This window comes from Cydia pomonella, chromosome 23 (genome assembly GCF_033807575.1).
Source record: "Cydia pomonella isolate Wapato2018A chromosome 23, ilCydPomo1, whole genome shotgun sequence".
Taxonomy (NCBI): Eukaryota; Metazoa; Arthropoda; class Insecta; order Lepidoptera; family Tortricidae; genus Cydia; species Cydia pomonella.
The window spans coordinates 9,329,264-9,343,124 of record NC_084725.1 but is presented as its reverse complement, the minus strand read 5'-3'; the positions used below and the strand labels follow the sequence as shown (position 1 = coordinate 9,343,124).

General features: G+C 40.9%; 1 protein-coding gene across 2 annotated transcripts in view; it reads left to right on the top strand.

The window, feature by feature from the left end:
- The window catches only part of LOC133530701 (uncharacterized), a 51,041-nt gene that overhangs the window by 30,074 nt on the left and 7,106 nt on the right, over positions 1-13,861 (top strand). For both annotated transcript variants that reach the window (XM_061868721.1, XM_061868722.1), the window contains 10 exons: positions 453-648; positions 2,942-3,108; positions 4,698-4,861; positions 6,438-6,581; positions 7,056-7,225; positions 8,483-9,073; positions 9,353-9,464; positions 11,721-11,853; positions 12,477-12,637; positions 12,938-13,827. In XM_061868721.1, the coding sequence (XP_061724705.1) occupies positions 453-648; positions 2,942-3,108; positions 4,698-4,861; positions 6,438-6,581; positions 7,056-7,225; positions 8,483-9,073; positions 9,353-9,464; positions 11,721-11,853; positions 12,477-12,637; positions 12,938-13,827 (2,728 nt within the window). The remainder of the gene's footprint in view (positions 1-452; positions 649-2,941; positions 3,109-4,697; positions 4,862-6,437; positions 6,582-7,055; positions 7,226-8,482; positions 9,074-9,352; positions 9,465-11,720; positions 11,854-12,476; positions 12,638-12,937; positions 13,828-13,861) is intronic.

Here is a 13,861-nt window from a genome sequence, read left to right as displayed (position 1 = left end):
TAACGTTCGGTAGTCGCTTTTAGTAAAAAGATAGCTGGACTTTACTGCCGGATTGATGGATTGCCGGGTGTTGATATTTTTTAGAAATAAATAGAAATAGAAATAGGATAGATTGAAACATGGTTCAATGCGTTTCAAGATTAGTTTTTCATTAGCTGCACACTTCCACGATAGTTCAGTGCATATATTACACTATACACATAGCTATCAATATTACACTTGAAACGACATTAATGAGCAAAACACAAACCCCCTTATTCATAAACGTCCACTAAAGTTGACAAGCCGCTAATAATCGTTTATTCCTTTCCGTCATACCAATACGTCGAAAAGGCACAAACGATTATTAGCGGCTTGTCAACTTTAGTAGACGTTTCTGAATAAGGTGGAAAAATATTCTCGAGACGTCTTCGCCATCTTGAATCTCAAGTACAACCCCTAATAATTTTTAGACGACCACTCGCGCGTGTGCGTGTCGGTGGGCGGGCGGTGCGGCGCGGCGGGCTGCGCGGGGGCGGGCGGGGGCGGGGGAGGGGGCGGGGCCGGGGGCGGGGCGCAGTGCGGCTACGTCAACGCCAACTTCATCGACGGCATCCGCGACACGCTCGACGCCGCCACCCGCCGCAAGATCGAGCGCAAGATACGCAGGTAACTTCTAATAGACTGTCTGCCGCCTTGAGGAAACAGTGCTCATGACGGACGCTCGGACGTGGAGTTGATTTGTGGCCGGTAGCAGCCGTGTGAACGCAGCGGGTGCACCGCGGTTGCCGTCCCTGGTCAGTTGTCACAGTTTGTGGACAAACACGGTATCTATATGTCGTAGAATGTAGAATGATTGGGCTGGGCTATTTCGCTTCAGACCACAGTGTAAGGTACCGAAACCGCAGCAACGGGCCGACCAGAGTGTGATATTTAAACAAAAACACTCAAATTTATTAAGTGAGCACTTTATTATAACTATTACCAAACTACTATTAACTATTGCCTTTTGTACTATAAGGTTTTCTTTTGTGCAATAAAGATAAAATAAATAAATAAACTATTTTAATCTCAGACGCGAAGAAGAAGACGAGATGCGAGAGAGAACGCATATTAGGGTGCGTTCTTTATGGATGCGTACTCACACAGAGCATCATAATTATGCTATCTCACTTTCATGTTTGTAACGTGTATCTAATCTCCTTGCGTCGTATTCCTGAGTTTTGAGGGTTGCTCCCTCTTTTCTGCATCACTTTCTCTCGTACTATTTTTGTCTCGGACCTCTGACGGTTAACTATAGAGTAGAGAGTTGCGGATCTGGCCAGACTAACTTATTCTAAAACTGCACTGACTTTAGATTATATTGATTTCTTTTATGGGTAATACATATTGCAGTAAAACAAGAACTTTTGCAGATTACGTATAATTTTTAAAACATTTTTTTCAAAAAAATCAAAGTTTGTTTTCACCCTGTATAAAAAATTAAAATTTACAAAATTTATAAAATCACTTTAAAATAGGAGAACTAAAAGTCTGCCTTCCGCATAAGGGGAAAGGTGGGGTAAAACTACAAGGAAAATAAAAAAAATACGGCTGAAAATTTAGAGAAAAAATGAATTAATGTGATGAATAATTATGGACTATGAGGGTTGATACGATGGCGCATGATACCTAAATTTTTAACCGGTTAATTAAACAGCCCAACAAAAGAGGCTTAAAGAATTTTTAGGAAAATTTAGTATGGCGGATCACAGAACTTTAGCAAATGGATAAATTAAAAATATAACACAAAAATACACAAGAAATAATTAGAACTAGATAATACTGTTAAAATTTAAAAACAAAAAAAAAATTCAGTGGAAACAGAGTAAAGGGGATGAATGTGGCACACGCCAAGGTACCGGCAGCTGGATTCAGGTTTACTCGTGTAGAATGGATGGCGCACAAGTTGGCGACTTTAAACAAGCCGACGAGGTAAGCCTTACTCGCTTTCTGGCGAGCACGTATGGCAGCAGACCGGGCGATAACGATGAGATTTCTTCACTTCACCACTGCTTAGCGCCGACCTGCGCACGGCTTTGGAGACCTGTCGCTTCCTGGCTAGCGCGTATGGCAACAGACCGGGCGATAACGATGAGGTTTCTTCACTTCACCACTGCTTAGCGCCGACCTGCGCACGGCTTTGGAGACCTGTCGCTTCCTGGCTAGCGCGTATGGCAGCAGACCGGGCGATAACGATGAGATTTCTTCACTTCACCACTGCTTAGCGCCGACCTGCGCACGGTTTTGGAGACCTGTCGCTTCCTGGCTAGCGCGTATGGCAACAGACCGGGCGATAACGATGAGGTTTCTTCACTTCACCACTGCTTAGCGCCGACCTGCGCACGGCTTTGGATACCAACTGTTTATGAGAGGCCTCTCCTCTTCGAACGCCGATTTACGCGCGCCTTTGGTAGTCAACTGTTACCAGGAGCTTCTCCACCCGTGGATTTATGCGCACTTAAAAAGACTTCGTGTTAACTATTAAACTGGCTATAAATTGCAAAACTGGTTTAAAACGACCCGGGAACACAAACGACTTCTCCACTCCAAATTCACCAAACCATCTGCCGAAAAACAACTTCAATCTTCTCTTTTTCGAATATTCCATAAAAATTTAAATTCAAAATAAGCGCAAATAAGCACTTAATTTATTAGAAACGGCCAGGAATTATACGAAAAAAAGGTCGGCGCTTTCTTTTTCTTTTTTTTTGCTAAAAGCGCCATCTAACCATCAACGCCTGAATTATGAAACCGCATAGAGAGACAACAGAAAGAGAACTGAGCCAGCTGACAACTAGAAGAAGAAGTTTAAAAATAAACCGACCGATGTTGATTATGTAGCAATTTTGCTACAATATGTATCTGTCATTTAGTCACGACATATACAAAATATTTATACATATTTTAATTTCTTCCAAAGGCAACCATCAGTGAAGCCCGCCAAGCCGCCGCCCATAGTCGCGGAAGGCATTGAGAGCGCGTTCCTCAACATAGAATTCTCCGGAATCGTGGAGAGCGAACAGAGCGATAGCGACAGCGAGCGAAGCGATAGCGATCCGGAGCTCGACGATGTTTATGTCGACGTCGGTAAGTTATAGACACATTTGAATAAGTTTTTTGTTGATATGATACATATTTGTGTCGTTGACTGTACTTTTCTTTCAACAAGCAACTAATACTCATCGAGACAATTCTAACAAACTCAAACACATTTATCACAAAGTTCCTATGGCCACTTTCTATTTCGATCATCAAATCAGCTCGATGGTACCATAATATTGCATTGTCACCCAACTTACATATGAAGGTATGTGAAATTTCAGCTCAATCGAATAATGGGCAGTGGGTCTACTTTAGCTTGCAAAGTTTGACCATTGCAACTTAAATAAAAGCTTGTAAAAACAGCTATGTACTTTACCCATATCAAAGAGAATTTGAAATAGCGGTGGATTGTCGAAGATAATTTGTAGCCACAGTAAATTTACTGCCATCTTTAGACCCACGATTAAAACTTTTAGAACGCCATTTGAATTTGATCCTTATTATTTTACTGATATGTGTTTGTTAAATATCAAAAAGTTGCTTCTCTCTTTTATTTTATTGCCCTATCGGTAAGTTGGTTTTGGCCGCACGATACCGGATAAAGTGGGCGCATAGATTATGATGATTAAAACTTTTAGAACCCCATTCGACTTTGATCCTTATTCGTATTAACACGGATATGTGTTAAATGTCTTAAATATCAAAAAGTGGCGCCATCTTACCGGGCCTAATCCAAAGGTTGTGGCGCCATCGCTCTAAACGATGCCGCCATGCCTTTGGCCTTCGATCTATTACATGGCGTCACTTTTTGATATTGAAAGGATAAGGATCAAAGTCAAATGGCTATCTAAAAGTTTTAATCATGTGTCGAAAGATGGCAGTAAATTTACTGTGGCTACAAAGTTTTTTTGACCATCTGCCTCTATTTCAAATTCTCCTTGCCCTATATACATAATTGAATAATTAAATAAACAATCGGCACAAGCCTATTCAAGATCTCAAACTACCGAAGAGTCGTACAGGCCTAGATATAGAACTTTCTGGAATCGTAGACAGCGAGTAAAGCGACACTGAGCGAAGCGATAGCGATCCAAAGCTTTTGTCTCCAAAGTTTTTGTGTAAGATCGCCGCCAAGCATTTTGTCTACTTTAACCTCGTTTATTTTTGAATTTGGTTGTTGTGTTCATTCTTCTTCTTCCTCGCGTTATTCTGGCATTTTGCCATGGCTCATGTGAGCCTGGGGTCCGCTTGGCAACTCATCCCAAGAATTGGCGTAGGCACTTAGTTTTTACGAAAGCGACTGCCATCTGACCTTTCAACCCGGAGGGTTAACTAGACCTAATATAGGTACATATTTATTTAACATAACAATATATATAATGGTTATTATGGATATATACAGAGGATTAATATAACTAGCTTAAATCTAAAATAGGCCCTTGAGGCATTGTACAAAGGATGCTGGCGGTATTTCCTCGTTGTATTGTTGTGCGAGGAAGCCGCCAGCTCTTCGGTCACCAGTTACGTCAACCAGACGCTTCGCGATTTCTGCAAAAAACTTGTGCGCGCTGGGACCCCCTGGACCTAGAGCCTGGTTGTTGTGTTTATTCTGTAAAAAAAAATGTTTCGTACAGATGGTGTCCCGACGCGAGTGAAGCTGGAGTGGCTGGTGTGGAAGCGGCGCTACATAGCGACTCAAGGCCCCACCCCGCACACGCTCGACGCGTTCTGGCGCATGATCTGGCAACACAAAGTTCACACCGTCGTCATGATTACCAACTTGGTTGAACGAGGGCGGGTGAGTACTTATAGTATTTATGACACTGTCAAAAGCTTCGATTTCAAAGTGAAGTTGAGTCATGAAGTTATGTCTAAGTAAAGGAAACTTATCTAAAAATCTAGCTACATTGTTGTGATATTGGACAAATTGGATTAAAATATATATGTAGGCGTATAATGGATGGCTTTATTCACATGATAAGAATAACCGTCACTGTTTAACACCGCGGGATTGAAATAGATAGATACCGTTTTATCACGCTGTCACGTAGAAAAAACACCATCATATCCGTACTGTAGGGCTAAGATGGTCGGCTCTTTATCATTTGTCACGTTCTAACTAGTATGTAAGCGCGAAAGTGACGGGCGCTGGTCACTCAAATAATTAAGGTCGAATTATTTTACAGTACATATGGTGCTACTTTACCGCACTAGTGCGAAAATTGTACTTTAAAACGTTGTACTCGTACGATACATGTGTCAATAGGTAATTCGCCACTCGTTTCGAATTTGCTATTTTTCGCACTTGTATCGTAATGTACTATTATTGCATCATTTAGGAGTCTGGGATTCTGGTGTAGTTTTTACGAAAGCGAATGATTACGTAGCGAAGTTTATTGTAATTCGTCCAGTTTAAAAAAATTATAACAAAAAATAGTACTTTGTTAATTCGTGAATAGATAACGTGCTAGACAATCAGTGCTAACCCGTTATTTTTTTTTATTTTTTTTCATTTTTTTATTTTTATTTATCAAGTAACATGACTCATACAATATTATAGTTATACTTACTTCCGCATTTTTACATGCAATTAATGTTTCCACACTCCCATCGCAAAAATAAATATGCATATATTACGACCGGTCTGACCTAGTGGGTAGTGACCCTACCTATGAAGCCGATGGTCCCGGGTTCAAATCCTGGTAAGGGCATTTATTCGTGTGATGAGCATGGATATTTGTTCCTGAGTCATGGGTGTTTTCTATGTATTTAAGTATTTATAAATATTTATATATTATATATATCGTTGTCTAAGTACCCTCAACACAAGCCTTATTGAGCTTACTGTGGGATTTAGTCAATTTGTGTAATAATGTCCGTTAATATTTATTTATTTATTTATATTTACGATGGAGATGTTGACGATCTGACGTCCGACAACTGAAATACCAGGCAGTTCAGTATAACGGGTTAGCACTGATTGACTAGCACGTTATCTTTTAGCGGATTAGCAAAGTATTTTTTTTTTGTTCTAATTTGTATGGATTTCCGCAAAGTAACGTCTGATTCTATTCATTATTCTTCCAGTTTCCTTGCAAGGTTTTCCTTCACCGAAAAGCAACTGATAAATATCAAATTAAATATAATTGGTACGAGTCCGGATTGGAACCCAGGTTTGCGGGTCTTTTTACCGCTTGGCCACCTCGTTTTCAATTCATATCCCTACTGGGGCCCATTTCTCGAACGGTATAAGTCTAATATTATTAGTGTGTTGCCATGGTAAACCATACGACTTGACAGTTCGTGGACTAATAATATTAGTCTAATACCGTTCGAGAATTAGGCCTCTGGTCAAATTGATAATTGTTTTTCAGCGCAAATGCGACATGTACTGGCCGGGCGGCGGGCGCGGCAGCTCCGCGGAGTTCGGCGGCGTGCACGTCACGCTGCTGCACGAGGACGTGCGCGCCGCCTACACCGTGCGCCATCTGCGGGCCAAGAACAACAACCCTAAATCGGTAAACATACCTTTTTTACTTATTTACTTACTTCCTGATGAACTATTGTTTTAATTACTTGAAAATTCTGCGAAAAATCGACGTATTTCTTTAGTGTTTTTAGCGCCTGGAAACAACTAGGGAGTGCTCCCGGTATTGGTTTTCTATACAAATACAGTACCGGAACCGGGAATTCCCGGTTCTCGCCATACAAACTCAGTACCGGGAGCATTCCCTAGTAACAAGTTAACAACCAAACGGAAAAACTACCATTACAATATCTTCGTCCTCTTTTTATCGAATGAATCATGCTTTCATGGATTATAATGCCTTTTAAGTTTAGAATCATTTTCGCCTCTTATATCGGAGATGGGCTGAGATGACAAGACGCAAAACGCCATTCGGCTTCACGACACATGCCGCGGGTTACGTCTTAGCGTTACAAGTGTAGCTTAACCATAAATGTGTTATAAACCATTTTTTTCATGTCCACAGGATAGCGAGCCAGCAAGTCCGGTGAACGAAGCGGACGCGGGCGGCCGCATCATAGTGCAATACCATTACACGGTGTGGCCCGACCACGGCACGCCGCGCCACCCGCTGGCCGTGTTGCCTTTCGTGAAGGCGGCCGCCGCCGACCCCGGCACCGTGCTCGTGCATTGCAGGTACTAATACTGTATGATTATACTACAATCGGGGCTTTCGCGGTGAACCAGTTCAGAATTTTTTTGCCTCGATCTTTACGAGCGAGCTAAACTCCGCCTCCCATAGAGATAACCAATTACGATGCATTTAGAAGTCTTTATTTTAATAATGAAAAGGCTAAAAGCAGGTAATGAGACAAAAAAATTGTGCGTGGAGTCCCTCCGCTTCCACTTCAAATAACATTAACGTTAACATTAACATCTGCCAAATTTTACTTTATGAATAAATAAAGACTGTTTGTTGTACTTTATGTTACCGATTATAGCGTTAAACGTTTAACGCAACCTTGTTGCAAATCGCATAAGAAGTTTCACTTCAACAACACAGTAAGGACAGTTTATTAGTTGTTCTTGTTTATGCAAAATTTCGCCTCCCCATAAAGATAACCAATTAGAATACGTTTAGGATTCCATATCTTATTTTGCGAATGCCGGCCGTTGCTTTTTTAAGTGCCATACTATTGGTCATCACTTTTGTGTTATCGCCTCACCGCCTGCAAGACGTTCAAAAGATTTCGCCATTAAGGTGGTTCACCGCGAATGTCCCCGATAGTACCTTATGATTAACCTAGTAAGACTCAATGTACATATTCGTATGATAATCTAGTTAGAACCAAAACAAAGTAGCATTTATTTTGTTTTATTACTTTTTCAAACAAACTAAATTCATCCCAAACTACTATACTTAAAAATAGGAAACTTTGTATGGTGAGTGTTACGAGGTTAAGGTCAAGTTTTGCTTAAGTATGGCAGCTCGAGGCATCCGCTCGTGGTGTAGCTTTCGTGAAATCAGCTGTCTTTCTCGGCAGTTGTAAAATAATAGTTTAAAAATTTCATAGTTTTAAAATACCGGACTATCTGAGTACGTACCAAAGTCGTAGGTCGCCAGAGTCACAAAATACCATTTTCGCAGAACACCGGGTAGTCACTCTGGTCGCCTACCGTTTTGATATTTAAACAGTTCGGTATTTTGGTACTGCGAAATTGATATTTTGCAACTTCTGGTATCGTGCTTATGGGTTCTTAATTACGGACCTAGACGCGTGCCTAATAACCTCGTCCGCGTAATAAAATAATAACATGTGCTACGCCATGTATTTCACACAAATTTTAAAAACAAAATTGAACTTAGGATGCGCCTGAAATCTTACAAAAATAAATAATGTCTAAGTTTGCTCATAGATCGATATTTTTACAAGCTTTTTTTCTTGTTAACAGCGCGGGCGTCGGACGGACAGGCACCTACATAGTCCTCGACGCGCAACTCAACCAACTCAAGCTCACCGGAACCCTCAGCCCTCTAGGGTTCCTGTGTCGCGCGCGCACCCAAAGAAACCATCTCGTCCAAACCGAAGAACAGTACGTGTTCGTTCATGACGCGTTACTCGAGCACGTCCGCTCAGGAAACACAGAAGTTGAGTTCTCGAAAGCGAGGGAATATCTAGTCAAACTACTCCAACCCATCCCCGAAGACGAGCTAGCCGTTTTAGACCTTAAACCTACCAAGCAAAAGAGCGTTAATGACTTGACAAATGGAATAGAAAACGGTGAGACAGCCAGCTTGAAATCGAGTAAAGAAGTAAGCGAAAACAACGCGGAAAACGGAAGTCAACTCTCGATAAAGACGGAAGATTTAAACAGCGAACAAAGTAAGAGTGTTAAAGAAGATGATGAGACTAAAGAGGTTATGGTAAATGGGGATGAAAGCGAGGGGGTGTACGATTTGGCGCCGAGGTCGACGGACACGTATAGCAAGAAGATGCAGGCGTATAACAATATGACTGATCAGGAGAAGGAGGAGATGAGGAGGTGAGATATTCTTTGATTTCTATAACGGCCTCAATAGCCTATATAGCCTATATAGTGACTCTGCCGAATCTCGGTAAGAGTATTTATTTGTGTTTAACATAAATATGTGTTCCTGGGTTAAACATGATGGGCTATTCGATATATCGTCGTCAATATGTACAACACAACATAAGATTTATTTTTTCAATGTCTTTTTCCTTAGTTTTACTGGAATAAAGACATTGACATTCTGATAAAAATGACTGATATTTTGTCATGTGTGTTTTTCCTCACCAACAGGGCGAACCGAGTGGAAAATTACGCGTTGCTAGAACGCATGCGGTCACTAGCGAACCGGAATCAAACGTATCAGGGCCCGCCGCCAGTCAATCTACTCGAGAAACAGTTCTTGGTAAGCTCTATTTCCTGTATATTCCTTAGTATTTCCTTGAGCATTCACTTTATAAACTTTGTTCTGGTATTTATTTTTTTGCTAATTATTATTATTATCTCCAATATGCTTGAAAATGTTCACCTTATTGTAACAAAAATAGTACGGAAACTTTTTCATTATAGTCAAACACAAATTAAAGAAATTCAAACCATTATTGTCGTGTTTTAGCGGATGGAAATTTATTACTGTATTGTTTTTTACTTTTTAAAGACATGTATTCACTAAGAAAAACGCAAACAGGCAATTAATATGGCCGCGGGCTGCATCATTTCAAGCTATAGGATAGAGTGAGAGAGTAAGATACACGACTTTACATGTCTCGTTCTTACAAGACCGGCGTGTATGATCGTGCGAATATTGCTTTAATAAAATCAAAGACTATACCTATAACTATTATACTATTTTAAGGATTTGATGCGTGCACATACAGCTTTTATTGCACAATTATATTGAATAAACGGATATTGAATGGTACTGAATGGCAGAATAAGTTGTGCCTTTAACTTTTTTAGGGTTCCGTAGCCAAATGGCAAAAAACGGAACCCTTCGTCATGTCCGTCTGTCTGTCCGATTATGTCACCGCCACTTTTTTCCGAAACTATAGGAGCTATACTGTTCAAACTTTGTAAGTAGATGTATTCTATGAACCGCATTAAGATGTTCACACAAAAATAGAAAAAAAAAACAATTAATTTTGGGGGTTCCCCATACTTAGAACTGAAACTCAAAAAAACTTTTTTCATCAAACCCATACTATGGATAGGTCTTCAAAAATGGTATTAAGGTTTCTAATAACATTTTTTTCTAAACTGAATAGTTTGCGCGAGAGAATTCCAAAGTGGTAAAATGTGTCCCCCTCCCCCGTAACTTCTAAAATAACAGAATGAAAAATCTAAAAAAAATATATGATATACATTGCCATGCAAACTACCACCGAAAATTGGTTTGAACGAGATCTAGTAAGTAGTTTTTTTTAATACGTCATAAAAAAAAAAAAAAAATCCTCAAACCCATACGTGTGGGGTATCTATGGATAGGTCTTCAAAAATGATATTTAGGTTTCTAATATCTTTTTCTAAACTGAATAGTTTGCGCGAGAGACGCTTCCAAAGTGAAAAAAATTGTGTCCCCCCCCTGTAACTTCTAAAATAACAGAAGAAAAATCTAAAAAAGATATATGGTATACATTACCATGCAAACTTCCACCGAAAATTGGTTTGAACGAGATCTAGTAAGTAGTTTTTTTTTAATACGTCATAAATGTACGGAACCCTTCATGGGCGAGTCCGACTCGCACTTGGCCGCTTTTTTTAATAATTGGGTAGGCATCGTTTTTTAAAGAGGGAAATTATTTTTGACATTTTTGATGTGGCGGTTCGATTTGAGTGATGGTTGGTGCTTAAATTATGATTATTCTACCTTATTTCCTCGATGGTTTGTAGAAAAGCACTATGTATGCCTCGACAGGAACAGCAATTCGTGGATTCTTCTTTGTCGAATAATTATTTAGAATCATTTATTTATATATTGTGCATTACAGGTAATGAATACAGATGTTATAAACAATTTATGTTCTCTGTAACATGTCTTGCGACGTACAATAATAAAATTATAGCTTAGGCAGCTATATTATTAGAAATATTTTACATTTTATAATATTCTATAAGTTTTAATTAATAGTAAAAGTTATTTAACCTTATCTTAAACATTGACAGCTGTTCTTTTATAAGCAAATCCGGTAATTTGTTAAATAATTTAGGGGCCATTATGTAGATGGTATTTGTATAAAAACTTGTTTTTGAAATACAATTTCCTGGAGGAAGAATTTTTAGCATATTTGTAGCCGGGCGAGGATGAGTATTTACATGTCCAGTGAATCGGTCCATATATTGCTGTACAAATACACATGCTTCATATAAATATACATCGAGTGAAGTGTTAAAAGGCCTATTTTTTTAAACAAGGGTCTACAGCTCGTCACTTGGCTAACGTTAAACTCGCACAATTTTCTTTTGGGCTCTAAATAAAGGCATTATATCACAGTCAGCAGCATTGCCCCATTGTATAATTCCGTATCTGAGATTGGAGGATACGTAAGCGTGATATATAATCGAAACTCATCCGCGAATTGCTCCCGGCCGCTGCAATAATGTAGCAAGAATAATGTAGACGTGTGTGATGTGAATAATAATGTAGTAATGTGTATTGTTGCAGCTAATAACGCGGTCGTGCGTGGAGGCGTCCCCGAGCGCGCGCGCGCCGCACAACGCGGACAAGAACCGGCCCGGCGCCGCGCTGCCCGGCGACGCGGCGCGCGTCATGCTCGTGCCCAAGCCCGGCGTCGAAGGTCCACAAACAACTAACTTATATATTGTCTTGGAATTTGCTCGCAGAACAACTAGCTCAACTTGAAAACTGTTATATTATGACCAACTTTTATGACACCTCGGGTTAGTGGGATGGTGTAAGTGGCGCTTAATTGCTAATCAGCCTCAGCCCTAGAAAAAACTAATGATAATCTTCTCATATTATTTTTTTTCGTCATTTAGTTTCCGTCTATGTATACCGCTGCAGGTGGTATACATATTTTTTTCGTTGTCGCATTGATAATTCAGATTAGACTGAAATAATCAACCATTTCCCGGCATCTTACCGTACTAAGAGCAAATAGAATTGATTGTAATAGAAAGGTCAAGGTCAAGGTAAGTCTAAGAAAATAACGTGCCCCTTAGTTTGACATCCAAAACATGGCGCTGTACTGCGCCATATTGTTTTGCGGTGAATTGTCAAACATCAACTTTTGACAATCGGAGTCACCGCAAAATGCTGTACAGCGCCATCTTGTCTACCCGTAAAATTCGAAGAACGAAGTTGTCTTATACACATCTTAATCAATATATCTTTGCTAATAGTAATGTCTAATTACAAACTTATTCCTAAAACAAAGTACATATTACCACTATCCCACAGGAAGCGAGTACGTGAACGCGTCCTGGGTATGCGGGCGGCGGCGGCTGCGCGAGTTCGCCGTCACGCCGCACCCGCCGCCCGCCGCCGCGCCCGAGCTGTGGCGCCTGCTGTGGGACCACACGGCGCAGCTCGTGCTGCTGCTGCACTCGCCGGCCGACCCGGTAACTGTCTCTTTCTGTCTACTACCGTGTGACAAAGATGAATACGAAATGTCGTTTCACCTAATCGTATAGCCTCCAAAAATTAAACTAAATCGAAGGCAAACACCGTACTTCCATGCGCGTTTAATTGCATCCATGAAAACCTCAAAAATGATTTCCATGTACATTCGCCTATTCTTTACTCTTGTGTCATAGTTTGGGAGTAAGAATATATACGATGCTTTTCTACTAGATTATCAAGCATTGAATGACACTCGTCAAAGGTTATATGTCGATTTATACGTGGCTTTTTTATTGCAGGAATGCGAAACGTTCTGGCCCACCGAAGACGAAAAGGAACTGTTCGTCGCCAACTTCAGAGCGAGCTTCGTTTCTAAGGATACCTACGTGGCTCATAGGAAAACTAGCCGGAAACCGACGCCCACGGAAACACCCGTCGAACCGGAAACTAATGGTTACCGACGGCAGGAATCAGACTGTGCTGACGATGAAAGACTAATACCAGAAAACAGCTCCCCAGTATCAGACGTCGAACCCGCCTACCGCTTCGACAGAACGGAACTCAGACTCGAAAGACTCAGCACCGGAAACAGAGACTTATCCGCCCGGAAATCTATAGCAAATGGCGACCTATTCTCATCGTTTTCGGAAAAGAAATCCGGCCCCAAATCCCCTAGAAGTCCTTCGAAAATGTCGCTTAAAAACTTCAAGTTAAGCTCCCCTACGAAGTTTAAATTCCCCGATTGGGGATCACGAACCGCCGGCTCCCCTCCAGATGTAGCCCCTCCCCCTCCCCCTGTAGCGCCATCTCTAACTGTCGAAGAAGAGGCAGAACTAAGACGGCCATGTTACAGGTTTGAAAAGGTGGAAAGCGTTCCAGAAAATACGCCTTCAGACCGAATAATAGAAGTAACTAACGTTAGTGTGCATTCGTTACAAGACGACTACCAATTAAGTGTTAAGTTTATACAATGCTCTGGCTGGCTAGATGGTGACACCACAGAGTATACACAGGGGAAACCGGAGGAGAATGAGTTTGTTAGAGCAGTGCGGGACGCTGTCAGTGAGAGCGAGAGGGAAGAGGCGGTGGATAGGCTTATAGCGCCGTATAGGGACTCGTTCGCGTTGATCGAGTTCGTTGCTGGGTGCCAGATGGAGTACAAGAATGGGCCGGTGGTTGTGGTCGACAAGTAAGTATTTGTGTACGATACAATCAAAAATGTA